The 26,672-nt window shown below is 34.9% G+C and overlaps 5 protein-coding genes across 7 annotated transcripts; 1 reads left to right on the top strand and 4 right to left on the bottom strand.

Moving 5' to 3' along the window:
- Window positions 1-4,882: 4,882 nt before the first annotated feature.
- On the top strand, window positions 4,883-7,821 carry LOC118035728 (subtilisin-like protease SBT1.7). Its single transcript, XM_035041347.2, has one exon. It carries the CDS (start codon window positions 5,212-5,214, stop codon window positions 7,549-7,551), a length of 2,340 nt encoding a protein of 779 aa, XP_034897238.1. The 5' UTR covers window positions 4,883-5,211; the 3' UTR covers window positions 7,552-7,821.
- Window positions 7,822-9,258: 1,437 nt separating this feature from the next.
- On the bottom strand, window positions 9,259-11,041 carry LOC118035729 (uncharacterized). The gene is made up of 4 exons (XM_035041349.2): window positions 10,885-11,041; window positions 10,766-10,810; window positions 9,758-9,790; window positions 9,259-9,636 (listed from the first exon to the last, which is right to left on the bottom strand). Exons 1-4 carry the CDS (start codon window positions 10,922-10,924, stop codon window positions 9,500-9,502), a joined length of 255 nt encoding a protein of 84 aa, XP_034897240.1. The 5' UTR covers window positions 10,925-11,041; the 3' UTR covers window positions 9,259-9,499.
- Window positions 11,042-12,709: 1,668 nt separating this feature from the next.
- Window positions 12,710-14,294, bottom strand: LOC140955306 ((S)-8-oxocitronellyl enol synthase CYC2-like). The gene is made up of 2 exons (XM_073407670.1): window positions 14,131-14,294; window positions 12,710-14,026 (listed from the first exon to the last, which is right to left on the bottom strand). The coding sequence occupies exons 1-2, from the start codon at window positions 14,167-14,169 to the stop codon at window positions 12,893-12,895; spliced, it is 1,173 nt and encodes a 390-aa protein (XP_073263771.1). The 5' UTR covers window positions 14,170-14,294; the 3' UTR covers window positions 12,710-12,892.
- A 4,269-nt stretch (window positions 14,295-18,563) lies between these two features.
- On the bottom strand, window positions 18,564-20,139 carry LOC118035825 ((S)-8-oxocitronellyl enol synthase CYC2). Of its 3 annotated transcripts, none has more exons than XM_073407357.1 (2): window positions 20,008-20,139; window positions 18,564-19,909 (listed from the first exon to the last, which is right to left on the bottom strand). In XM_073407357.1, the coding sequence occupies exons 1-2, from the start codon at window positions 20,044-20,046 to the stop codon at window positions 18,776-18,778; spliced, it is 1,173 nt and encodes a 390-aa protein (XP_073263458.1). In that variant the 5' UTR covers window positions 20,047-20,139; the 3' UTR covers window positions 18,564-18,775. The 3 variants fall into 3 exon arrangements, with proteins under 3 accessions (XP_073263458.1, XP_073263459.1, XP_073263460.1); XM_073407358.1 differs by having other exon boundaries at window positions 18,564-19,906; window positions 20,008-20,087; XM_073407359.1 differs by having other exon boundaries at window positions 18,564-19,903; window positions 20,008-20,085.
- Window positions 20,140-22,944: 2,805 nt separating this feature from the next.
- LOC118035826 (uncharacterized) lies at window positions 22,945-25,012 on the bottom strand. Its single transcript, XM_035041481.1, has 2 exons — window positions 23,228-25,012; window positions 22,945-23,081 (listed from the first exon to the last, which is right to left on the bottom strand). The coding sequence occupies exons 1-2, from the start codon at window positions 24,945-24,947 to the stop codon at window positions 22,945-22,947; spliced, it is 1,857 nt and encodes a 618-aa protein (XP_034897372.1). The 5' UTR covers window positions 24,948-25,012.
- Between the last annotated feature and the right edge of the window lie 1,660 nt (window positions 25,013-26,672).

The following is a 26,672-nucleotide window of genomic DNA, read 5'->3' on the forward strand; positions in this document are numbered from 1 at the left end:
ATAAAAAAAAATTTTATATTAAAACATGAAAAAAAAAAAAACTTAAATCATCAATAAAACATATGTATATCTAGATACGTGTGCTTGGATGACTTAGCATAGTTAGGCGTATTAAAACAAAGCTCGGGTAGATGAGCTTGAAATAGACAAGTCATCAGACTCTTTTTTTTAAAAAAAAAAGAAATATACAAATGATTACCCAACTATTGCATAAAAGATAATATAATTCCTAGTGTTGCTTGAACTTGTAACTTTGACTAATTAAAGACACATATTAACCAATTAAGCTGCCACATAAAGATGTTAATGGATCAAAACTAATCATCTCCGGCAATTGCTAGCTATCACACCCATTACTGAGTGCTTAGTGTCGTGGCTAGTTGAAGTGGATATGAGCCTGATAATTATTATGGGCCAGTGTTGCACCACGAGGCTTTATTTATTTATTTTTATGATTTTTAAACATAAAATATTTATGTGTAGAATAATCTTTTTTCTATACTTTTAGGAGTATAAAAGTCTTGAAAAGATATACTATATTTCTATCAATATTAATATTATATAAATAATATTTATTCCTCGTTAATATTATATAAAAAATATTTATCTATCATTAATATTTTCAGAAGTAAATGACATTACAACCCCTCCATTCAAACAACATAACAAGATTCAAGGGCTGTGTATACCTCTTAAACCGCCAAGATTAATGGTTTATATTTTTTTTTCTTCTAAGTATTCATACTTTAATTATCAAAGTATTAATCATGAAAAAACAAGAACAAAAACTCTTATTTTTGGAATTTAAAGTTTTTTTTTTTATTTATTGCAATTTTTTACTAAAAAAATCATTGATTTTATCATTCAAAAGTCCCCAAATCCCATAAAAAAATCATTTTATAAGTGTTGAGTTTTCTATCACTACCTATTTTCCCAACTCTAGAAAAAATAATATTAACATGAACATATAATTATTTATTATCTAAACACTTAAAAAAATATCATTCTACATCATATTAAGTCTTGAAACATTATCGGATGTTATAAAACAATTATATATATATATATATATATATATATATATATATATATATATATATATATTAACCTAGTTCAATGTACGCATGCTATTTAGTTTTGTTAATTATTTCTCGCAAGATGACGATGACAGTCGCATTGGAGGGTGGATTAAATTATTGGGGGGCTCAAATTATAAATATCATAAAGCTTTAGAAACATCATAAAATATTTTGAAAACTTTTTGCAGGCCAGTAATAATTTCAAGGGTCTGGCATGAAAAGGATGTTGAGACTAACGTAGTTTATTTTTATTGTGTGGCAACCCACAGCTTCATGGAGCTCTACGTCTACCTGCCCAGATAGAGCCACTCATGAAGATGTTTTAATGTCAATGAAGATTAAAGATGTACGGAGATATGATTAAAAAGTTAATATTCTCATGGTATAACTTAATCTCTTGCATGGTCTATAAGTAAGAATAATGTTTTGTATTTAGGGATAATTGCATTATTAATACACGAATGTTATACTGTTTTTTTCAATTAAGGACTTGAACTTTAATTTTTTCACTTGAGCACATCAATTTTATCAAAATTCTCAATCAGGTATTTGCATCCACCCTCTTCAATTTCTTATTTATTTGATAAATTGCCATTTATCCTTAAATCTCTCTTGATATAATCATTAAACCACGCCCAACCACTGATTCGATCTTTGCATTATTCTCTCACTCTCTCTCTCCTCTATCCCTTTTGTTTTATGTGTCTGCCGACTAGAATGTTGATAACTGGAATTTGATGGGATACCAACATGGAAAAGAAGAAGAGGCATGAATGGGCAAATGGTCCTTTGTTCACATTGTTTCACATGTTAATTATTCGGTGGTGACACTGACTCCCACAAAAAGAGTGAGGGGAGATTGACATATATATATATATAGTGATTAAGAAATATACTCAAAATAACGTAGTTATATTTCTCGAAGTGATATATAGTTTCACGAGAGGCGCAGGCGCGTGACCGACCGCAAAAGCTGGAAAATGGCCTTTTGTTATTGTAGTTATAGCTTCTTTTTTTTATACTGGTTTTTAAATTTTATATTAGAAAAATATATTTTTTTTAAAATACAGAGTATATATACTAATGAGTTTCAAATTGCCGATAAAAAAAATAGTTTTTTTTTTAGAAACATAGAGTATACATATTAATGGGTTTCAAATCCTACATTAAAAAAACATAGTTTTTTTTCTTGGGAATATAGAGTATATATACTAATAAGTTTTAAATCCTACATTAAAAAATATTATGTTATCTTTTTAAGTTGAAATATTTAAATTAAAAAGTTTTTTTATCCCACGTTGAAAAAATATAATTTTTTTTGGGAACATTAAGTATATATACACTAATGAGTTTCAAATCTCACATTTGAATAAAAAAAAACTGGGTCATGCCCGAGTCACGGGTTAACTAACCGGGTCGATCGGGTTGTTACACTAGTTGATTTTTTGAGAAGTTCAGATTGGTCTAACCCTTGAGTTAACTCACTAGATCAATTTGGATTTAATAATAATAATTATAAGGTTATGATGCGCTTTTTGCTTGATCACGCATGAACCACTCGCATTTCTTCTATAACTGTTATATTTTAAAAAATAAGTTTTCAATTAGGATATTTTGAATCTATATTACTAGTCAATGTGTTATTTTTGAAAACAAACACTCCATGCCAATTGCATTCGTACAAATGTGTAAGATAATAAATACTGCTATTTTAGCAACATTAATAAAAGAAAAAACTAATAGGATCGATGTCTTATATTGTGCCTTCTAAGAGCTTTCACATTGGATCCCCGGAATAAAACAATAAAAGCTTATTTGATCGGTCTATTGGTTTTTCTCCCACTTATTTTGTTATTTTTACTTAATTATTTAATGTTGTATTGATTAAAAATTAAATTTAATAATTTATTTTTTATGTATGAGCACTGAAATCTTACGATGTTAGTAGATTTTTCTTCACACCATTGATATTCAATTTAAAAAAAATAAAATAAAATTTTATTAATTTAAAATAATTAAAGTTTCACGAATCAAATTTCAAGTTTAAACAAATTTTCAGTCCCTTTTATTAGCTAACAGTAAGAATACCACTGATTTGCCCGAACTCCACTTAAAACTCTATCTAAAAAAGGAAAAACAGTTATAAAGTACTACAATTTACAATTTTTTTAACCTAATTTTTCAAATCATAACAGCAAAAATGAGTACAAAATCAAAAGCATACTTACTGTCAATGTTTTTTTAATTTCTTTATTAGTATTATTATATAGTTAAATAAAAGGAGTTTATTAGGAGCGGTTGGGAGATGGCTATATTTACCTTTCTCCGTTGCTAGCCCTTAAATGAGAGCTGTAATAAAACAAGGACCAGACAAACAGGTGATGATGACTGATGGATACGTAACGAGGTACAAATACAAGCATTTCAAAATAGAAGACAATGAGGCAATAATTAGTGGCGGGGCCCATTCCAGCTAGTTGTCAGAAAAAATATAGCTGTAAGACTGTGAGAAACAACCACATGGGTGTCTGTCATGATTAAACATTACAACGATTCCATCATCTAATCAAAGAAAAAGGTTCTTTTTTCTTAGGGACCTTTGATTACTTTGTGATAATTGGACAGCACCGCCACTTGTCCTCAGCTTTTGTTTCCATAAAGTTTTATTTTTATTGCTCTCTTCTCTCAGCCATGCACTTACTCCATCTAGATGGCCCAAAATCTCCACCCACCACCCACCACGAATTGGCACTGATAATTGCTCATTACGGCAGTGGTTAGAGGCCATGACTTCAGTCCTGCACCAGTGCTCTTTCCACTAAACACAGGCGGATGATTATTGAGGGTTAAAAACACAGTATCTTTTCGCCATGTCAAGCTACATGGGATAACATATATTATTGGTGGCCAAAAAATGGATCCACAGAGGCGATTGGCGTTCTTTCTGTAGTCAAGTTTAATAAAATACGCTTGTCTTGTTCTGTTTGGAAACTTCATCTTCTTTATAAAGTTGCGAAAGGAAAGGAAACAGCTGCCTAAAAGCAGTACTGTATCTGTTTAATTGTTTATATTACGTTGAGTGAAAGCAGGAATCCATAATTTACGATAGGATTTTAAAGCAGCTATGATTCCCGTGTCACTTGCTCTTACGCACGATGACCTGTAAAGTTTAGAAAGAATGGCAGATTTCGTGAATTCCCGCTCCCCACTGACTACTGAGGTCTATCTAATCTATCCTCTCAAGAGGGATTGTTCAGATAGAACCTGCAAATTCTGTGGCCACCTGCTCGCGGAGGATGAAGACATGGAAGCACCTGTCTACAGAACATGTGGCTGCAAGAAGAAGTGCTTATAACCGGCAAAAAAAGAGAGTACAAATACACCCAGTAAACTGAATATTACTTGATTCACAGTGTAGCTCATCATTATCTGGGAACTTTCTCAAGTGTTCCTAGAGAAATCCAAAGACACCGGCCTTGTAATGCTGGCCAAAGGCCATGAAATGGCTTCGGAATACTGGATATTACATACGAAAACTCGTAATCCTTCAACATCGCACCCTGTGTTCGGCATCCGACTCTGTAGGAAAATGCATTACCTTTAATGCTTGCCTTTTAAGACAGAGATACTCAACAAGCCGGCCACTAATTGGAATAACATTCAGGAATCCAGAGATAATGGTGCCACGTGGGAAAATTAATGATTATTTAACAGCCATCAATACCGTGCATTTCTGCTCTAGGACTGCTTTTACTCGTGCATAAATCTGTCCCTAACTGTAGTACTAAAACTTGATTGGTTTCCAAGTATAAGAAAACCAGAGTATATTACACTAGTGCCATTGCAGAAGATTTCAAGAGTTAAACAACTAGTTATAAAGCACTGCTAAGTTTGATAAGCTTCATAACCTCCTCTGCTAGCTCCAATTCCTATTCGGAGTTCTAGACAACAATTCATTCGAGCCAAACCAGGTTTCAACCTGTTATATAAATAAACCCCGTGGAGACCGACCTAGGAGCCAAGAGAATCTTCCCTATTCCTATGCAAACCTCAGTTTCTATTCTCCCTGCACTTTAAAACAGGATAAGTTACCAGAAGTATAACATTTTATATACTGCCTGAATTCTCCAATATGAGGTCGGAAAGACATGCCATGAAGATGAAAGACTTGAAGTTCGGGCCTCAACTGATAGCTGCACTTCTGGTTCTGTGCTTCTGTTACACGTATGCGGTAGCAGAAGTGAAGAAGCAAACGAAGAAGACTTTCATAATTCAAATGGACAAGTCCAATATGCCAGCGACTTACTATGATCATTTCCAATGGTATGATTCATCTTTAAAATCCGTATCAGAATCTGCTGACATGCTTTACACTTACAACAACATAATCCACGGCTTTTCCACCCAACTCACACCAGAGGAAGCTGAATTACTTGAAAAACAATCCGGAATTCTATCGGTCCTACCTGAAATGATTTACAAGCTGCACACAACTCATACCCCGGAGTTCCTTGGATTGGGAAAAAGTGATGCTGTCCTCCTCCCTGCATCTGCCTCCCTAAGTGAGGTGATTGTTGGAGTACTGGACACCGGTGTCTGGCCAGAGATAAAAAGCTTTGATGACACAGGGCTTGGCCCAATACCAAGTACCTGGAAAGGTTCTTGTGAGGTGGGTAAGAACTTCAATTCATCAAGCTGTAACCGGAAACTGATAGGTGCACAATATTTCTCAAAAGGGTATGAAGCAGCTTTCGGACCTATTGACGAAACAATGGAGTCAAAGTCACCGAGAGACGATGATGGCCATGGAACTCACACTGCAACTACAGCAGCTGGATCAGCTGTCTCAGGAGCTAGCCTTTTCGGGTATGCTTCTGGGATAGCACGTGGAATGGCTACAGAAGCTCGAGTAGCAGCTTACAAGGTGTGTTGGTTGGGTGGATGTTTTAGCTCTGATATTTTAGCAGCAATGGAAAAGGCTGTTGCAGATGGCGTTAATGTCATGTCAATGTCTATTGGAGGAGGACTCTCAGATTACACTCGAGATACAGTTGCGATTGGAGCTTTCCGAGCAGCAGCACAGGGAATTCTTGTCTCATGCTCGGCCGGAAATGGTGGGCCAAGTCCAGGCAGCTTGTCTAATGTCGCTCCTTGGATAACGACTGTAGGTGCTGGAACGTTGGACCGTGATTTCCCAGCCTTTGTGAGCCTTGGAGATGGTAAGAAGTACTCGGGTACATCGCTTTATAGTGGAAAGCCATTATCTGATTCGTTGCTGCCCCTGGTTTATGCTGGTAACGTGAGCAATTCCACAAGCGGCAGCCTTTGCATGACAGGAAATTTGATTCCTGCACAAGTTGCAGGGAAAATTGTGATATGTGATCGAGGGGGGAATAGCAGGGTCCAAAAGGGCTTGGTGGTGAAAGATTCTGGTGGCCTAGGGATGATTCTTGCAAACACAGAGCTGTATGGGGAAGAGCTAGTCGCTGACGCACATCTTCTTCCCACAGCCGCTGTGGGCCTAAGAACCGCAAATGCAATTAAGAATTATGCCTTCGTTGATCCAAAGCCAATGGGCACGATTGCTTCTGGAGGTACAAAGCTTGGAGTTGAACCATCGCCTGTGGTAGCGGCATTCAGTTCCAGAGGTCCGAATCTGGTCACTCCAGAAGTACTCAAACCAGACCTGATAGCACCAGGAGTCAACATATTAGCGGGATGGACTGGGGGAGTTGGCCCAACTGGGCTATCAAACGACAAGAGGCATGTAGAATTCAATATCATTTCAGGTACATCAATGTCATGTCCCCATGTAAGTGGGTTGGCTGCACTCATCAAGGCTGCTCACCAGGACTGGAGTCCGGCAGCCATTAAGTCCGCTCTCATGACCACAGCCTATGCAACATACAAAAATGGGGAAAACATATTAGACGTGGCGACAGGACAACCATCTACGCCATTCGATTATGGAGCTGGACATGTAAATCCAGTAGCAGCCCTTGATCCTGGTCTTGTCTATGATGCCACTGTTGATGACTACATAAGCTTCTTTTGTGCTTTAAACTATAGTGCATCAGACATTAAGCAAATCACAACTAAAGACTTCATTTGCGACTCGAGCAAGAAATACAGCCTGGGGGATCTTAATTACCCATCGTTCTCTGTTCCACTACAAACTGCTTCAGGCAAGGAGGGCGGAGCTGGGGTGAAAAGTACAGTCAAATACACCAGGACTCTGAAAAATGTTGGTGCTCCAGCAACATACAAGGTTTCGATGACATCACAAACTACATCTGTTAAGATGTTAGTTGAGCCAGAATCCCTGAGCTTTGCCAAAGAATATGAGAAAAAGAGTTACACAGTGACTTTTACCGCTACATCCATGCCCTCCGGTACAAACAGCTTTGCTCATCTGGAATGGTCAGACGGGAAGCATGTTGTCCGTAGTCCAATAGCTTTCAGCTGGACATGATCCGAAATCTTGAAGAAATCCCACAAATGATTATCATTCATAGGACATGTGCCTGAATTTCTGTGTATTTTTAATCTCTTCTCTGATTTTCCAACAAATGTGCCGGCTGAACCAGCTGTAACGTTTATATTTGCTCTCTGAGGTGATCAGAGGACGTAGAAAAAAAGGGAGAATAATTGTACAGAAGCCCAGGGAAAGAATTGTATGTGAACTGAAAATGGATCTCCAGTTGTCTTTATAAGAGGCTCTGAATCTAAAGCCTTTAAACAATTTATGATTCATGGCTGAAGATTAAAGAGGGAGTTAATTATGTTCGCGTATGCATCAGGTGTAACCGAACTTCAACAAGAGGAGAAATCCAGTTGCCGCAAACATTAAAAAAAAAAATAGATAAAAAAATAATATAAATTATATTTTAAAATTTTAGATTGAGATATTTTTTTAATATGATATCAGAATTTTATGATCGATCACGAGTTTAAATTTTATTATCAAATAAAAAAAAAAAAATCAAGACTAAAGTAAAAAAAAAAAATCAAGTATAAAGTAGTGTGAATCTGTGTAAATTTCTAGTTTGAAAAGTTTTTACTTGAAAATATATTAAAAATTAATATAAATTATATTTTAAAATTCTATATAATAATTTAAATTATTAGATTAAAATAAAGATTTCTATGTTGAAATTGCTTACGTGAAGGAATTGCTGAAGATAGGTTCATTTTTTATCAAACAATGGCAAGCTGCAGTCCAGCACTACAATAGAATCATATTAACAAAAACACACTGAGCAACCCAACAACCTCAAGACATTAGAAGGATACGCAAGCTGTATCCACAAAACTAACCCTATCTTCTAAGTAATTCTCACTAGAATCAGAATTTGACTTCCCTTTCCCTGCACATGCAATTGTTCCTAATATTAACCCAGACCGAATTACTGTACAATTAGAGGATATCTTCGTAATTATAATGAGACGAAAGCTGTTTTAGTTAATTACTAATGGGGATGAAGAGGAAATCAAGAGAAATGAGGGAACTTCTTTTTACTCTGCCAGCAAGCATTCAGGAGAACTTCGGAGGCGTCTTTGCTGCCAGCTTCCATGGCGGCATGCATGATCAGCGGAGGGAGGCCATTGCTGTCGAACTAAGTAACTTTGTTTCTGTTTCTGTATTTATTTTAGTTGATTATAAAATATGATACTTGCTAGTTATAATAATAATAAAAAAAAATATAAATACTGAATAATAAAATTTTAAACTCATAAACCCATTAAATTCTCGTCAAAGGTAGAATTAAAAACCTCAGTGAAAGTAAAACCAGCAAAGTAGACTGGAGTAATCAAAATGGAAATACTCTGTTTTGCTGGGTGACGCTTTGGGTGCAATTTATGTCCGTTACCAGTCTCCGTTTCTTTCTTATTGTACCAAAAAAGAAAAAAGAACAAAAAAACTACCTTAATTGCCAAGAAGTTCTGTGAGACGTTTTCATCTCCATAAAATAATTTGTAGACATCGTAGATAAAACAATGAAAGGAGTTCATCGATTAGTGAAGTGTAGATATAAAGGAGTTCATCACGAGATACAGCTACAAACTTGATCCAAGTAAAATAATAAAACATCAGGTTCTTTATTAGAAATTCACTCTGGTTGCCACTTCGCCAGGAAGGTGCTGCATGGAAACCGGGTACTTTTGGGGGATATTCTGATTTCGGCTTTTAAATCATCATTTATTTCATAGACGTACAAACTATCCTGGCATGTAGAATTTCCATGTTCCATTAAATTGAACAACGGGATTTCGACACTACAGTACTTTGAACCTAGAAATAGGTTGAAGAGCAAGCTGCTTCTTCTTTTTCACAGTGCCATGGCAATTGGAAACTTCATAGGAAATAAAGGAGAAAAAAAAACACAAGAAATGCATAAACTTTGCTTCATAACAAATACTCAAGACTGATTGTCATCACTTTCTTCTTTTTTGGCCAATTCCATGCCCTGAAATGTGACAGTAGATGACCTATACTGGCTCCCAAAGGCAGTGCCAAAGCCCCATCCAAGGCCTAGACCAACCCCACAGCCTGCACCTGCAAAACAAAGGTCCTAATTCTGAACAATTCTTGAATGCATTATTTATAGACCAAGAGATATATATATGAATGATAGTCTAAGATCTACATTTGAGGAAAGAGACAAGAAGGTGCATACCTGCACCAAGACCCAAAATATTCAGAGGCATGCCTGCACCAGACAAACATATACGTAAGCAAATTGGTAGCTCAGTTCACAATCAAAGGGATGATTTACGCAGAGTCTCAAACAGCAAGTCAGATGAGGTGACTATTCTACCACACACATCAACCAGACAAGTTTTATATCAAGGATCATGGGATCGTCATGCAAAATTCTAAATATCACAAAGTTGTTCTTGACGATCGGATATCATTCACAATAGTTATTGGATGTAGCTCATATTTTGCAGAACATGAGGACACAATCAGCTGTTTTCTGTCAGCTGTGGTAGAAGGTAAAGGCAACACTAGATCAATTCATTGAAATTATGCCCCAGCCTTGAATAGCAAGCGACACATAACTCCACCGAGCAGGATTGAAGAACCGAGACTGGTTGAGTTGAACAAGAATTGAATCCCAACCACACTTAACCAAACGGATCCATGCATCACCCACATCTACCAGACAATCAACACTGTAGAAGGACAGTTTGTTGTTTTATCTCCAGAAAGACCACCTAATGTGAAGACTACACTAAAAATACCCTTACCACCTTAAGAGAATGGCAAAGTGATGATTGTTAGATTCTTCATTCCTTAGGTTCTACGAATTTCTCAACAATTTCACTGTCCAAGCAAAGTATTTATTTATATATACTGCCCTGGAAATAAAATTAAAAAAAAAAACCCAAAAATACATGACAAAGAAGAAGAAGATGGGCAGAAGATTCAAAATTGAATTTGGATCAAAAGCAGTGTTTGGTTATGAAAAATTAAGGACAACACTTCAAGAAAATAAGGCAACCCCATAATCAAAATTCAAGGCAGAAATCACTCCCAACCCAACCGCCTATTCCAATCAAATAAGAACCCCACAATTCAGAGAAGCAGCATGATATATTTAGCTTAGCTGGGTTTTCTTCAAATAACATCACAAGCAAGACTTGAAAGTGAAATAAAAAAAGGAAAAGGAAAAGAAACTGACCCCCAAAACCCCAGCCTACGCCAAAGCCACAACCAACACCGAAACCTGAAATCAAATTTCGCATAAACGACAGAGAGATAGAAGAAGAAAATCAAAATTAATTGTAGTAACAAGCATACCGAATCCAACACCACGTCCACTAAAATTTGTAAGCACCATTGCTTTTGGAGCTGCGCAGCAACAGTCGGTACATAAATAAAATAAATGAGAGGCAAGAATATACCGTAGTCGAGTGGAGGTACGATTTCAAAAACACAACTCTCTCTCTCTCTCTCTCTCTGTTCCTTCGCTTCTACCCAGCCCACCAAGAATTCAAAATAGGCCTCTCAAGCCTGCAAACTATTATTATATTAACTGGCCCGGTCCACTTAGAAGGGATGCCATCTACCAATTCCCTTGCATTAACTCAACTTTTGACTGCTTCTAGGTAAAAGCTACATGATGATGATCATAACCAAATTATCGGAAATCTTCTTATCAATCCAAATTTTATTTTTGCAGGCCGCGGAATGCGAGCAACACCTTAGACTTTCGATGGAAGTGTCAGGGAGTGGGAGAATCTCAGCCAAGCTGCTGCCGACTATTCAATCCTGCTACACCCACACTCTGGTAGTCTCGTGATGCGGCAACATCGTCATCAGATTTTTTCGGCAAAAACTAACATTTCCACAATATATACAGAAACATAAAAAAACTTCCGGTGGAATAAATTTAGTACGAAATATATAATAAAAGTTTCAGGCGAAACAATTTAACTTCACACAAGTTCATTTACAGCCCAAAAAATAAAACTACATTCAGAACAACAGAGTAGACCACCCCCCCCCCTAAACATATTTTTCTCCTGCTCTCACTTTTAGTACATTATTTTTCTTCCTATCTTAAATATTAGATAGTCTTTTATTTCAATAAAAAAAACTTATTTTTGAAATGAGCGTGGAAATCATTTCGTGAACCCACCAACCGGTGAACAAACCTAGTCACTCTACTAGCTATATAATCACAATTGTGAAAAGCTGAATCTTGTGTGAAGTTTTCATAACTTCATCTAACTATTATTTTATTTTTCATACAATTCATGTACCTGTAATAATGTGATTTTAGAAAAATGTATAATCGTGTTATATGATGGAAAATGTACAACATAACAAACTGAATAGAGGCAACAATAACGTCCAAATGCCTTCGTGCATTTCTGCTATGTTGCTGGCAATGAAAGTAAAATCGCGTCTAGTCATGAAAGTAAAGTGTTTTTGCAAGGAACCAGACCGGATTTTGGCTTTGTTTGATGGATATGTAATAAATTCTTGACCTCGACATGTATGATCTTCCACATTTTATGATAAACCGAAGTTAGTTTTACAATCGGTTTATCACACGAGTAATTGACTATCCTAAAAGATAAATTTTTTTCAATCATATATTAGCTGTTTTAAAAAATCTTCTTGTTAAAGCTTTTATTTAAAATTTAATTTAGCAGCTCTTGCTGGCCTTCAAAGACGTGTCAAGAATAATCTGAGAGGGATGCCTGGTAGTAAAGGTATGCACTTTCTCTTTAGCTATTATGATTTAAACGTCTTGAAGTAACAGTTTTTTTAAAAAGAAATTACTATAAAAACAATTACTAATTTAATCGTTCACCGAAGAGCTTCGTGATAGAATAATACCTTTTTTTGTATTGTACAAATATTTTTAACATAAATTTAATTTTTTATTTTAAACTTTTTTTTAGTATTTTTCAAGTTGTTTAATGTGTTTTAAGGTTAAAATTATTTTTTAAAAAATAAAAAAAAAATATTATTTTAATATATTTATCACTAAAAAATTTCCTATCATTTATAACTGAAATATTTCAAGGGCAGCAAGATTTTCTAATTTTTTTACAAGTAGAAGAGCAATCTAATGAAGCAGAATGCAGAATGCAGAATGCAGAATGCAGACAGCAAGATAATACCAACTAAAGTGGTAGGTTTTACAAGGAAATAGAATTGGACCGACTACACATGCAACTTTCTTTAAAATAGCTGACATCATACCAGTTACAATGGAGCACAAAGCCTTGATCACTCTCCAATTATTATATTTTGAAAACAGAGATTACAGCAACAAAACCCAAAACCAACCATATCAAGGCACAACCTTGTAAGCTTTCATCTTGTCAATCCACGAAACGAATGATTTCTTGGAATTGCGAAATCCCAAAAATCCATGTTCCTTGCTCTTATTCAAACAAAGGACAGAACCCGTTCTGCTGAACATCAAATCTGCAAACCACCATCCCCCAACTTGCTCCAGCTTGTTAGGCAGTAGCTGGTTCTCCCTCACAATTTCCTCCCACACTGGTCCCTTGTCTTTCATCTTCTCCGCAAGGGTCACACTACTCTCCCCCTCCTCAAATCCATACTTTTCAATCCCAAACTCTTCTGCTAAAACCGTCCACAAATGCTTCCATTTGAACAGATCCCCGTTTTGGATATTAAAAGCTTCATTTTGTGCATTAGGATCCACGCACGCCCAAATTTCATGCTCTGCGATCAGATCTGCATCAGAAGCTATAGAGTAACCATTCCATGCCTCTTTCGATCCACAAAAGATCAGCGGAACTCCCTCGTGCTTGCATATTGCAGCGTAAACAGAAATAGTCACAATGATATTCATCAAGCTATGAGGTGAAAACCCAAATATAGCACCAGGCCGGTGAACAGACCAAGTCACCCCTTCTTTCTTTGCCACTTCCTCGAACATAACATCTTCCAATGTGTAATAAAAATTGGGAAATCCTAATCTGGGCAGATCTTCCGTGAAAGGTGGATCATGAGCTTCAATCTTGCCTAATAACGCAAAGGGACCCACATATTGCTTCCCTCCGGTTTGGAGGCAGACATGGCGGAGATTGGCAGCGTTAGGTATAACAGCCTGGAGGACGTTGCGGAACATGAGACCGTTAATCTCACAGTTCTCCTCCTCCGTGGATTTGCTGGCCCAGGTAACATAAAAGACGTGGGTGACATCGGTGAGTTTAGAAAGCTTGGATTGGGTTTCGGCAGTATTGGAGATGTCGCACTGGATGTACTCCACCGGATGATCCTCGTTCCAGTTGGGGCGGGAACGTCGGGCGACGCCGTAGACTTTCCATGGGCCACCAGGCGTGTCTGAGAGTGGGAGAATCTCTGCCAAGCTGTTGCCAACAATCCCGGTAACACCTAGAATCAGGGCCACGCTTTGGTAACCTCTTGATGCTTCATCATCTTCGGTTTTTTTCTGCAAATTCAAGAAAAAAAAAAGATATATACACATATGTGTGTGTGTCTGTGTGGGTTGTGGGTGTATGATAGATAACAGCGAGAGGGTTGTTGAATCCTTACCTTGGCAGCGCCGATAGCACCAGACCACCACCAGCTCATTTTTCTCTATTCTTTTGATTGAATTTGAATCAGGAGGAGACAGGAAAGGATGATAGTAGATAAAATAAATCAGGAAAGCCCAAGGAGATCCTCGCTAGCTTATTAGTTATTACTTTTTCTGGAACTACGATAGTGTTTTTTTAAATATTTCTGGCTTAGAAATATTTCTTTTTTATTTTTAAAATTTATTTTAAAATATTTAAAAAATAATTTAAAACAAAATAAAAATTTTATTTAAAAAAAAAATAAAAACAAACAGCACCTAACGGTCAAAGCTGTATCGTTGCTTTTCTGCACGTGTCTTGGTCCGCTTCGATAACCGTACTAAAGTTGGTTTTTTCCACTATTATCAGACGCATGCTATGACATGTGTGGCCAACTCCTGGCCTTGGGATCGCTGCAAGTCCACCGATAGCATAAATACAATTTTATTTTGAAGTATAGTGATAGTTTATTTTTTTTTTATTTTTGATTTACATGTGGGTGTCCGGTCAGCTTGCGCGTACCACGACTAATCCCACGGCTCACTGAACATCCTGCAAACCCAGTGAGCATGTAAGGCACCGCGGGTGACAGGCGTGCATGGTAGTTTTGAACCTAAGATGCAAAGAAAAGGAACAAGTCCTTCAATCACCGGGCCAAGATCCTCAAGTGCGATAGTTAAATGTTTTATTTTGCTTGGTAGGTTCCTAGTCGTTTTCCCGTTACATGATACAAACTCATTTTATGTTACCTTGATTCCTATAATAATTTTTCTATCCTTAAATTATTATTTCTATATGTGGTTTTTTCTAAATATACAAGTGGAATATTTTATATGGTTCTTACTAATAGAAGGCCCGCTTTATGCCGCACAGTGGATTAAAAATACAATTTAATGTAAAAAAAATATTTAAACGCTGTTAAGATGTTAAAGAATCTAAATAGGTCCAAAAAAATGGTTTCATTTAATTTTATGATAAGAAAAAAAGCAACAACAATAAATAAATTAAATTAAAATAAAAAAAAAAGTGATCATGACAACCTGCACATAAAAAATACTTGTTAAAAAAAAATAATTATAAAATTTAATTATCAAACAATCTAATATTAAAGATGAATTGAAAAATAAAAAAAAAAACAACCCTACTCATCCTAAATTAGAATGTCAAACCCGTGACATGGATAGTGAAGCCATGAAAGCCCAATAAAAAAAAAAATACAATGTTCAAGTCCCAACAATTCAAATGTAGAAGGATAAAATAAAAAAATTTAACAAAATAAAAAACCCTAAAAAAATAAAACACCAACAAACTTGGATAAAATTCACTAAATCCCGTGAGCCGGATTATGTGAGCATGATAACTCAATAGAAGGAAAAACATGACAAAGTATGATGTACACTTCTCAAACCAACCAAATGTTTGAAGAATAAAATAAAAAATTATTCATTGTTACAAAAATAATTGACAAAAATCTCTAGTCAACCAATGTTAACTTGCCAAACTCGCAAGGAATTCTCATACTAACTAATATTAAAGGACGATATAAAAAAATATTCATTCTTAAAAAAATAACTAAAAAAGACTGGAGTCAACTTAGGTTATCTCGTCAAGCCTGCGCTAGGTCTTGAGATTAAGATAAATTCATAAAAAGAAAAAAAAATTATGAAGCATAACTTCTAATAAATCTAATATTGAAGGATGAAATTGAAAAATAAAATCAATATAAAAAATATATCTAAAAAAATTGATGTCAACTCGGGTTAAATTTTTACTATCAACTCGATTGATCAGGTTCATATGACCAAAATCATCCTATTGAAGAAAATAATAAAATTCAATTCATGATTAAGATAAAAAAATTTTAAAAAAATATTATTTTTTTAAAAAACCAAAATAAAAAAACAATTAAAAAATAAAGATAAAATTTAACAATGATTACTTTTACTCTAATTCCCAAAGTAAAAACAAGTATAGACAATTTCAGCGTTATTGTTATTCTATGCGTAACATTCGGGATGTAAATAATAGATTTTCAAACTATAATGGCTGATTACAATTTGGACCAAAATATAGGATGATTTATGTAATTTTCTATAAGAAAAAAGTTAGTGATTGAAAAAATAAGGACATAAACTCTTTCTTTTAAAGTGCAAACCAGTACTAATGTTAGTTCAAAAAAAAGAACTAAATATTTGTTTAAGTTTTGAATTTGGTATTTGAAACTCTAATTATTTTAAATTAATAAAATTAAATTTTATTTTATCAAACTAGATATTAAACAAACAATATAATTTTTTATTAACACCACGAGATCCCACTGTAGACCATATTATAAGATGAGTTAACTACCCAACCATTCAATAACAAGAATTAAGAGAATATTCATCCGAATTCCTCTCAACCTTGAATTGAAGATCCAAATGAAACTATATATAAAAAAAATAAATCTAGACAATAATAACACAGCACTATCTAGAGAATTTCAGATTAACAAGCCATACCCGTCAAAAGAGAATTAAGATCGATAATCCCCAACAAAAAAGAAATGAAATTAGAGGCCCCTGTAGACCTCTCTTTGGCTATTTCTTAGGAATAGGAGGGCGTGGATTGTAATCAACTTTCCAAAGTGGTAGGTGAAATTGTTCTTTCATTTTGTCTTTGTTATTTACTACTCCTGTAGTCTTTTACCAGTTATCTTCTTGCGTTGTGGTGTGCGTCCTTGCCCTTGGACGTCAAATGATAGCATTGACTTTGGTATTTAATATAATTAAAAAAAACTGCATCTTTATGAGTTGCATCTTTTTGACACCTCTATATATTTCCACCAACAGTTCCAAAGGCAAAAACACAAACATTTCAAGCTGCAAAATCAATAGGTGAGGTTGCAAAATCTCGTCAGATATTATTATTGTCGTGAAAAAAAGAAAAGATGCAAAAGACAGATGAAGTAATGAGTTGCTTGCTGTCTATACACATACAACTGATACAAGTAAACTGATAATTCAATATCCATCCCTTTCTTTTCCTGCAGTATCTAGAAATATGAAATATAATAAATCAAATTGAAAACTAACCGTGCAAAAATACCTTGAGATTTTGCTCTTTCCTTTCTCCAAGCTCTTCATTAATCTATCAGTCAACTGATCATAAGTGTGCAAAAGTTCCCTGTAATCAGAACTCCTTTTCTTCTGGTTGGCTTGAAGTTTCAAAAAACTTCGAGGAATTCTAAATCCTCCAAACACCGAACCACACTCTATATTCACTGTTCCATCCTCGTTTTTCTCCTGTAATCTAGGCACAAACATGCTCTCATTCAACAATTGACGAACAATTTCAGGACAAACATGAAAAACCCAATTGGTTTCTGAGCAAAAAACAACAGAAACAGAAAGAGGGAGCCTTTTTTCTATGCTTTCAAAAAAAGACGGGCCATTTTCAAGCTAGTATGAAAAATTAAGCATGTACAAAAATGAGGGTCAGTCCAAACAAGCTCATAGTTTTATTTTCCCCTTCATTTATGCATAGTTTTAGAAAGTCAACAACAGTAATACCCTTATATGTCAAGCTTCAATTCTTTCAGTTATGGTGGCTTACTTTCTAGGCAAACAAGAAGGAACTAAACAGAGGTTAAGGAAATATATATAAAAAAATTTCCAATAACATCAAGAAACGTCCACATCTTTTAAGATAAGAACAAAGAAAAAGAGAGAGAGAGAGATTGATATCTTTTGATTTAGTGGACGTGATCAAAGCAAATAAAGAAAGATATCATGGAAAAGAACCCATGTGAAAAGAAAAAAAAAAGAAATTATTAAAAAAATCGAATAATATTTTTTTTCTAAAAATGGCTATAAGAACTACATTTCACGATATCTATAATGAGAGAGTGAATATTTAAAAGAAAGATATAAACGAAAGTTTTTCAAAAAAAAAATTGTTTGAAAATCACAAGAGTGCCACTGCGCAATATCTACAAATTTATAATATCGAGGATGAACAATGAAAATCCATCATTTTTCAGCTTTTTTTTCTTAAAAAAAAGAAACTGGTGAAAAAATATAGGATTGCCACTGCTACAATATCTACACCTGGATAACACTGAGTAATTGGTTGTTTTTGTGTTGGAAAGCTTGTTTTATAAAATTTAAATTTTATTTTATTTTTGATGTTTTAAAATTATTTTGATGTGTTGATGTAAAAAATAAAATTAAAAAATAATATTATTGTGGTATAAATCACTACCTAAAATCCATCCTCTTTTAACTATTTGTTTGGTTTTTTTTTTTTTTTTTTTTTTATGTTAATGTTTCCCCAGGTATTACAAAGTTTAAGTTATCTATCTTATGGGCTGTGGGTCCTGACATGAAAGAGAAGCAACCCAAGTTGTTAATTGATACTACTAGTAGCCCAAAGAGAAGAGAGAGTTTTCCTTTTATTATAAATTACTGACAAGAACAACCAAAAGAGAAACAGACCTCCAGCAAATGCATTTTTCTTCAGAATACAGATATATGCTTTAATAGAATTCACCCACAAGAAGAAAAATCCATCGATCTTCAAAATTATTTTTGAAAACAACCTACTACAGCGGTAAAAAACAAGCAAACCTAGACCCACCCAGCTCAAGGAACAATCTTATGAGCCTTCAACTTGTCCACCCAAGAAATCAATGAATTCTTGGAATTCCTAAACCCCAGAAATCCATGCTCCTTGCTCTTATTCATACACGAAATAATGGACTCCGCACCCAGCACAAAATCCGCAAACCACCACACTCCTACCTCCTCCAACTTGTTAGGCAACAGCTGATTATCCTTCACAATTTTCTCCCACACCGCTCCTTTATCCTTCATCAACTCCGTCAAGCTCACTTTCTTCCCACTCTCAGGCAACCCGTATTTTTTTATCCCGAACTGTTCAGCCAAAACCTTCCACAAATGCTTCCACTTGAAAACATCTCCATTGTGGATATTAAACGCTTCATTTCGTGCATTAGGATCCACAGCTGCCCAAATTTCCTGCTCAGCAATCAGATCTGCATCAGATGCGATGGAATAAGCATCCCAAACAGACTCGGTCCCAGGGAACAGTAAAGGCATCCCTTCATGTTTACATATAGCAGCGTAAACACAAAGGGTGCCCATTATGTTCATCAAACTATATGGAGAAAACCCCAAAATTGTATGCGGCCTGTGCACAGACCAAGTCACTCCCTCTTTCTTTGCCACTTCCCCCGCCAGAATGTCTTCCAAATCGTAGTAAAAATTGGGTGCGCTTAATCTGGGCAGATCCTCCGTGTAAGGAGTGTCATGTGGTTCGATCTTGCCTACCAGCTCGAATGGACCAACATAGTGTTTAAGACCAGTTTGGAGGCAAACGTGTTTGAGATTGGGGGCGTTGGGGATAACAGCCTGGAGGACATTGCGGAACATGAGGTTATTAGCTTCGATGTTCTCGGCCTCCGTGAATCGGAGGGCCCATGTGACGTAGAAAATGTGAGTAACATCAGTTAGCTGGGAGAGTTTTGCTTGAGTTTCCGCCGTGTTAGATATGTCACATTGGATGTATTCAACAGGGTGGTCTAAGTTCCAGTTTGGTCGTGGACGACGGGCCACTCCGTAGACTTTCCATGGTCCACCAGGTGTGTCGGAGAGTGGAAGGATTTCAGCTAAGCTGTTGCCAACAATGCCAGTTACGCCTATTACTAGAGCCACGCTATGGTGTCCTCGGAACGCGTTGCCATTTTCAGACTGCTGCTGCAAAACATTTGCCCAAAAAATTAAACGTTAAGTAACAACATAATTCAAAAGTTGAAATAAAGTGAAGATTTGCAAATGGGATGGTTTGTTTTTACCTTGGCACCTCCAATTGCACCTGCCCACCACCGGCTCATTTTCTAGACTGGATTATTGAAAGTAGGAGAAATGGTAATGGATTATAAAGGGAAAAAAAGGGAGGTATATAAAGGATACAAGAAGAGTCTAACTAACGGTCAATCTTTACTGTCTCGCAGGCTTGTCTGATTTTGTTTTTTTTTATTTTTTTATTTTTAATATTAGTATTTGTATGAGTTTATGCATATTTTTCACTAATTTTATGGTTATAAAATTAATAATTATATAAATTTTCAATGATTTAAAATTTATAAAATTTAAATTAATAATTTTAAAAATATGAATCTAGAATATAATCAATTGAATTACATTCCTTAACATTTTTGTATGTTGTTTTGGGGTGGGCGGGTAATCACATTGATTTTGGAGTTTGTAGCTCTGTGGTGCTATTTTTTAAGGTTGTCGTATAGATACGGCATGGACGACGGTTTGGAATGGTTTTAAAATAATTTTTTCAGGCCCGGCCCGCGATTATAATCTATCTTGATTGTGTGTACATTGTCAAAAGTTATTTAAAAAAATTAATTTGTTGATATGATTTTTAAATAGTATAAATATAATTATTTTTTATTTATACTTCAATAGAAAAAAAAATTTAACAATTCATTTATATTTAAGTTTAATACTTTTATAAAAAAATAATTGATGAAATAATATTTTTATTATTTTAATATTTTTAATAAATATATAAAAGTGATTTTTTTTATCACATATCATTTGAATTTTTCATTAGAGCTGAAAAATAAAGTAAAATAAAAACTAAAAATTTAGGTATTTATTTTAGGCAAAGGGTTTGAGATTGAGTTTTAATCTATTTTTTTGTTAAAATTTGATTTGTTTTTGCTTCAAATTATTTTTTCTTAATGTTTTTTAATATTTTTATATCCTTATATTAAAAATAAAAAAATTATTATTTTTAATATATTTTTTAACCAAAAAAAAAACTTTAAAAATCAATTATTACCAAAGTTAAAACACCAATAGCTAGTAGGATAACTTGAAAAATTTAAATGTCAAACATGATTCTCGAGGGAAAAAAAGAGAAAAGAGAAGAAAAAAAAACCTAATCTACAATAATTTATTCAACTATAATCTCATTAAGAAGAAGACGTTACAATGATTCCAACAACATTGTAAATATGATTTTTTTAACCATCGCAAGGCATTTCACTGTAAATAAAAAAAGTGAAAAGGATTAAAAGTTCCAGAATGCCAGCCTTAAAATTAATGATTTTTCCTTAGCCCTTAATTTTCTATTTATTTGTTTTTGGCACAGGTGTGGTGTATGGTAGAAGAACACGACAAACGTGAAGTTGGTCGAATGTTTTTATTATTTTCCTTTTATCTAAAGTTACAATACAAATCCGCGGACAAGGGCTTTTGCTGGAAGAGGGAAAAGCTCAATTGTTCTGTCAAAGCTCACAACAAACATTTATTTGTCTTTTATGAGCTGGGCAACAGTCAAAGTAACCCAGACACTTGGTTAGCTTCATCGCAACAAACTTTCTTTCCAGACCCTGGTAGTATGATGCTTTTAATTAGAAATGTATTATCATGATGTTATTTTATATTTTATTATTTATTTTAACAATAAAATATCTAAATTATCTAAAAATAATTTAATAGTTTTAAAAAATAAATATAAAAAATATTTTATAAAATAATTTGAATCATAAAAATCTTCCCTCTACCTGAGTCGATGAAGTCATTGATGTAGACCTTACCTAACTTCAATTTATCTGCAGCTGCACGTTGGATGGGTGTAAAAAATTATTTCGATGGTTTTGATGTTAAAAATAAATTTTTTAAAAAATAAAAATATTATTTTAATATATTTATAAATAGAAATTATTTTAAAAAGTAATTATAATTATAATTATAACCACATTTTTAAACACTAATCCTATTTGAAAGTACGGTCTGAATATATATTTGTGAAAATTTGTATTTTTTTTGTTTAAAATTATATTTTTATGTTTTTAAATTTTTTTAATGTATTGATAATAAAAATAAAATTTAAAAAATAAAAATATATATTTTAATTTATTTTTAAATAAAAAAAATATTTTAAAAAATAATCACAACTTCACTCCAAAACATCTAATATAATAATAGGTATGCTATACTAATATGGTGTTTGTTGAGTGCGGCTAACCCTAAATAGGCCATTACACAAATGGACTACTCCATTGAAGGTTAAGACCAGCTATAGGCCCAATATCTTCAGTCCATTTTCAAGAAGTCCACCCTGCAGATTTCACACCACTAGGAGTCGAGGCCTCTAGTTCTTAAGCCCCGCAATACTTACATTCGTAGCAATTAAACTCAGCCTCACCCAAAACGTTTTTTTTTTTTTTTAAAACTTATTTTTCTTTTTTAAAAAATTATTTTGCGATTTTATATATGGAATTGATAATTTTTATTTTTAAAATATATTATTTTACATTTTTACATTGCTGATATAAATTCTCGTTGTCATTTTATTAAATAACACTGAATAAATATATATTGAATTAATTTATATATGTGTGTGTGTGTGTAAGTAAATAAACGTATAAAATGGAGATCTTTTCTATTTTGTAACATGATCAAATAATTAATTCAAGCCCATTTTATTGATGCATGATTTGACCTAATGATTGTTTTAATGAACGGATGAAAAATAAATTCAACAATGCTCACATGTTCACCAACTTGAAAAGGTTACAACTTAATTACTCAAAATGTTCCAGAAATTGATCATCACTGTCATTGTGCTCGAGATTTCATTTTCCTGTTTAATAAAATAAACATAATGGTCTGCATATTTTTTTTAGGAGATCCAACGGAAAAACTAGTGGCCAAAAAAGTATATCGAAGATATCGAGTCCACCACAATAAAATCTGGAAGTCACGAATTACAGTATCTCTCCCTCAGCATGCAACAATCCTGATCCCCATGATCTACCTTCCATTGATCGAGCCACAACAGCTTTCTTACTCCTTGCCCTTTCCATCTTTCTCTCCATCCCTTCATTTCCCATGGTGGACAGCCCTGAAAAGTTGCAAGCAAAAGTGGCTGTCAACACTAGACTAAATAGTTCGAGCAATTGAAAGAAATTGATCAGTGAAACATCTGAATTTGAAACAGTTGTTTAAGTATGCATTATAATGTGTGTGATGAAAGCTCATATCGCTTACTGGAGCTAAAACCTTTTTTCTCTATCATAATTCTCATCATCTCATCATATTTTTGCTTTTCATAATTCTCAGAGTACTGATCACCATCCAGTTCTTGCACTCTACTTGATCGATTGCTTGATGTTTTTGACTTCAGATTGGCAAAAAGCCACGTAGCTTCCATCTGTTTGCTGATCATACGTGCTGCATGGTATGGAATTCTCACACCTTTGGCTGTTTCAGTCTTGATGCAGCCATTCAGGAACATTACACAGTCCATCAAACTTTCTTTGGCCAACCTTTTTATGTCAAAGGCCTGTGATCTTCTCCATAGGCTCTTGCTGTGAGAATTTGCAGGAGTGGACAGGCACAGAGCTCTAGTTAAGTCACTAATGGCAGCATCTGGGTTCCCAAGCAGCAAGCGACACTGAGCTCGGTCACTGTGAAGTGCCACTCTCTCTTTTCTTAACCTCAATGGACATAAATCTAGTGCTTCAGTATACTTCACCGATGCTTCTTCTATGTTTCCTAGCCAAAACATGTGGTTGCCCTGTTGTTTTATCAAACCCGCCAAAACCCTTCTCTCTTCAACCATTTCTTCAGTCATTGTTTTCTCTCGTTTTCTCCTCTCTACCTTCAAATCCCATATTTCTTGCAAAACTTTTTGAACTTCATTGTTCTTCAATTTCAACATGCTTTGTCTGTAATAAAAAAGAAGTACTCTTGCGATTGCTTCTCCTACATTTGATCGATTGCCAAGGCTCCTGAGTTCAACCAAATCTACAAGAAACAAGGCGGAAACTTCTATAACTTTAAACCTGGTATCTTGGTCCTTGAGAAGTAATAGAAGACAATCAATACCAATGTACTGCCAATCATCTGAAGATCTCGAGAGATTACAGAGACTTCTTACAACTTCTTTGGATTCAGCAATACTCTTTCTTCCGTGTTTGCTGTAACATAAAATTCTAATGAGTCCAACCCCAGCAGGTGATACGTGATTCATCACCAATCCACCCCACATTTCACACAAATCTCTTAAAAAATCCTGCCTGCAAATGAGATTCAGAGACCTTTCTTTGCAAGCAAAGCAATTTAAGAGATTGAGAGACCAGCGTTGAAGTTGGCAAGCCCACTCCTCTGCTTTCCTGTTCTCAGTGTCCAGCCCTCCAACACCTCTTGTGAGCAAGTCACTATGATACTTCAGCCTCTCCTTTGCATCCCGTACCCCAACGAATTTTGAGTACACCACTTCAAGGCAATTGGAAGCTAACTGCATAGCTGATTTCACCACATCTTCTTCATACATTGCTACTGCATCAAACGTTTTCTCAAAGCTTGCAAGGTGACCCAGAGCTCGAACGGCAACTCTTTGCTCTACCCAACTAATCTTTCCTCTTAAAAGATCCATTAATGGAGGTATCACACCCGATTGAACAGCTTTCTCTGCAAACTTAACCTTGTTCATGGTGTAAGAGCCAATAATATGAGCTGCATAATAAGGGATGTAAATGTTTTGATCCTTAAGAAGCCAGCTTCTATTATCAATACCTTTCTGGATCAAACTTGCCATGCAGTGGAAAACACCGAGGGATGGGAACTCTGGATCATCTGGTTGTGTCATAGCAATATTCCATAGACCGCTAAGAACCAGAGCAAGTGCTTGGCTGTCTCTGAAAGGCATTTCCTTGAAACAATTCTGTAGTCCTGCTCTCCTGATCATTGAGTCTGGCTCTTTCATCGTGCAAAAGAAACAACTGGGATTGATGCAGTTCTGTTCAGTACCAATATCAATAATGCTTTCGTTACTGCTGGAAGTGGTTATGGTGTGAATTATCTTCTCCTTTTTCTTCAGGGAATCCATAGTTCAGTGGCAAATGAAAGAATTGGTTTCGTGTTTTTTTAAAAAACAAATTCGTAGTGTTAGCTTAGGGTTTGTAACATATAAAATTTAACCAGAGGACATGAAAAAGCGGGGGCCAGCTGGTGGTGACACCTAGTCACCTAGCTGTACTGTGCACGTGAAAATCTTTAATAATATATAAATTCAGATTTTCTTAGAAGCATTTTCCAAGATCGAATGTTTGTCTTTTGTTCTCGAGAAAGGTTAAGACTCGGTTGTTTCACCAGCAACTAAATTTATTATAACAGCTCTTACAGAGATTGTACTTCGCTGCATGTATTTACGAGCTCGAGAATGGAAGATCCAATAGTTACAAGATGCTATTCATATACATTCTTCTAGAGGGTACTGTAAAGGCATTAATTTGAAATATCATAAACAAGGAGGAAACTACTGATACTACGATCACCATGCTCGATGTAAGAGGACAGGACGAGAGATTTTGTTTGTTTGGAGCTCAATGGAGGGTGCAGCATCTACCTTTCTTCAATACACAGAACCCAAAACAATAGTAATTGCCATTGTTCGCCATTAAATACCAATGGAATTACTCTCTATTCTGAAAAATCTACACTTTTATATTCCTCAGCAGTTTATGAACATGGCTAAAACAATCCATAAATTATACGTTGTTTACTGCTGTATGCTCTCCAAGTGCTTCCCAGATCATAAAGCAAGTGGTCCTTATCAGTCCTTTAAGGAGGGGGAGGTATCGACGTACTATCTACAATTCTTCGCCCCGCAAAACCAGAAAAAAATGAGAAATTCCAGCCAATTGCCATTCCTTAATTTTAATATTTGACAGGGACTCGTCATTCTATGAACCGATCTTCCTGAGCAGTTCATGCATGGACCCCGAGGAATGCATAAATTAAGCATCATTTCTCTTCCATCATGCCAAGAGCTTCTCAGTTCATAAAGCTGGTGGTCCTATCACTCCTTAGCATTTTAGACCTTCCACGTAGCAGCTCTTCTTTGCTTTTGAATCTCACTCTTTTCACCCTCTATAATCCTCTTATTTATATATACACTCCCAATGTCCTGTGGTAAATCTTTGCAATTTCCTAGATGTTACAAAAGAATAATTGTTCTGAAATTAATTGAAACAAAGTTTCCTGATTTTCTGTATTGGTTCTTCACCATGCATGTTGGGTTCCTTCAATATCAACTTCTTTATTGCTACTCTCACTGTCGCATTCTCATTAGAATCTTGTTTTGATCACAACTATTTGCGAAAGTGTAAAACATAAAACATTAACAGTAGAGAACCTTAGCACCAAATGTAGATGGTCACTAAATCAACTGCGACTTTTGTGAGTGTTTATTTTCTTCTTGTTAGGAAAACTTTATGATGAAGGAGATATATATTTATATAATTTTTTATTCAACTTTTGAATTATATGAAAAAAATTCTAAAAAATCTCAGAGGCAATGTTTCGGACCTGCAACTCATAAATTGACCCATCACCATGTGATTTGCTAGTTGATCCTGTAATACTGTGAGTGTGATATATTCTCCTTTTCAGGTCAATCACCAAGCCAGGTATGACAACCATAATTTTT

This window comes from Populus alba, chromosome 2 (assembly GCF_005239225.2).
Source record: "Populus alba chromosome 2, ASM523922v2, whole genome shotgun sequence".
NCBI classification, from domain to species: domain Eukaryota; kingdom Viridiplantae; phylum Streptophyta; class Magnoliopsida; order Malpighiales; family Salicaceae; genus Populus; species Populus alba.

Excerpts from the sequence above, each read along its gene's own strand:
- LOC118035728 (XM_035041347.2), top strand. The coding sequence starts at position 5,212 with ATGAGGTCGGAAAGACATGCCATGAAGATGAAAGACTTGAAGTTCGGG.
- LOC118035729 (XM_035041349.2), bottom strand. The coding sequence starts at position 10,924 with ATGGTGCTTACAAATTTTAGTGGACGTGGTGTTGGATTCG. Across the intron at positions 9,791-10,765 it reads CGTAGGCTGGGGTTTTGGGG|GCATGCCTCTGAATATTTTG; the intron begins GTCAGTTTCTTT and ends TGTCTGGTGCAG. Across the intron at positions 9,637-9,757 it reads TATTTTGGGTCTTGGTGCAG|GTGCAGGCTGTGGGGTTGGT; the intron begins GTATGCACCTTC and ends TTTGTTTTGCAG.
- LOC140955306 (XM_073407670.1), bottom strand. The coding sequence starts at position 14,169 with ATGAGCTGGTGGTGGTCTGGTGCTATCGGCGCTGCCAAG. Across the intron at positions 14,027-14,130 it reads GTGCTATCGGCGCTGCCAAG|AAAAAAACCGAAGATGATGA; the intron begins GTAAGGATTCAA and ends TTGAATTTGCAG.
- LOC118035825 (XM_073407357.1), bottom strand. The coding sequence starts at position 20,046 with ATGAGCCGGTGGTGGGCAGGTGCAATTGGAGGTGCCAAG. Across the intron at positions 19,910-20,007 it reads GTGCAATTGGAGGTGCCAAG|CAGCAGTCTGAAAATGGCAA; the intron begins GTAAAAACAAAC and ends AATGTTTTGCAG.
- LOC118035826 (XM_035041481.1), bottom strand. The coding sequence starts at position 24,947 with ATGAAAGAGCCAGACTCAATGATCAGGAGAGCAGGACTACAGAATTGT. Across the intron at positions 23,082-23,227 it reads GAAAAAAGGTTTTAGCTCCA|GGCTGTCCACCATGGGAAAT; the intron begins GTAAGCGATATG and ends GCAACTTTTCAG.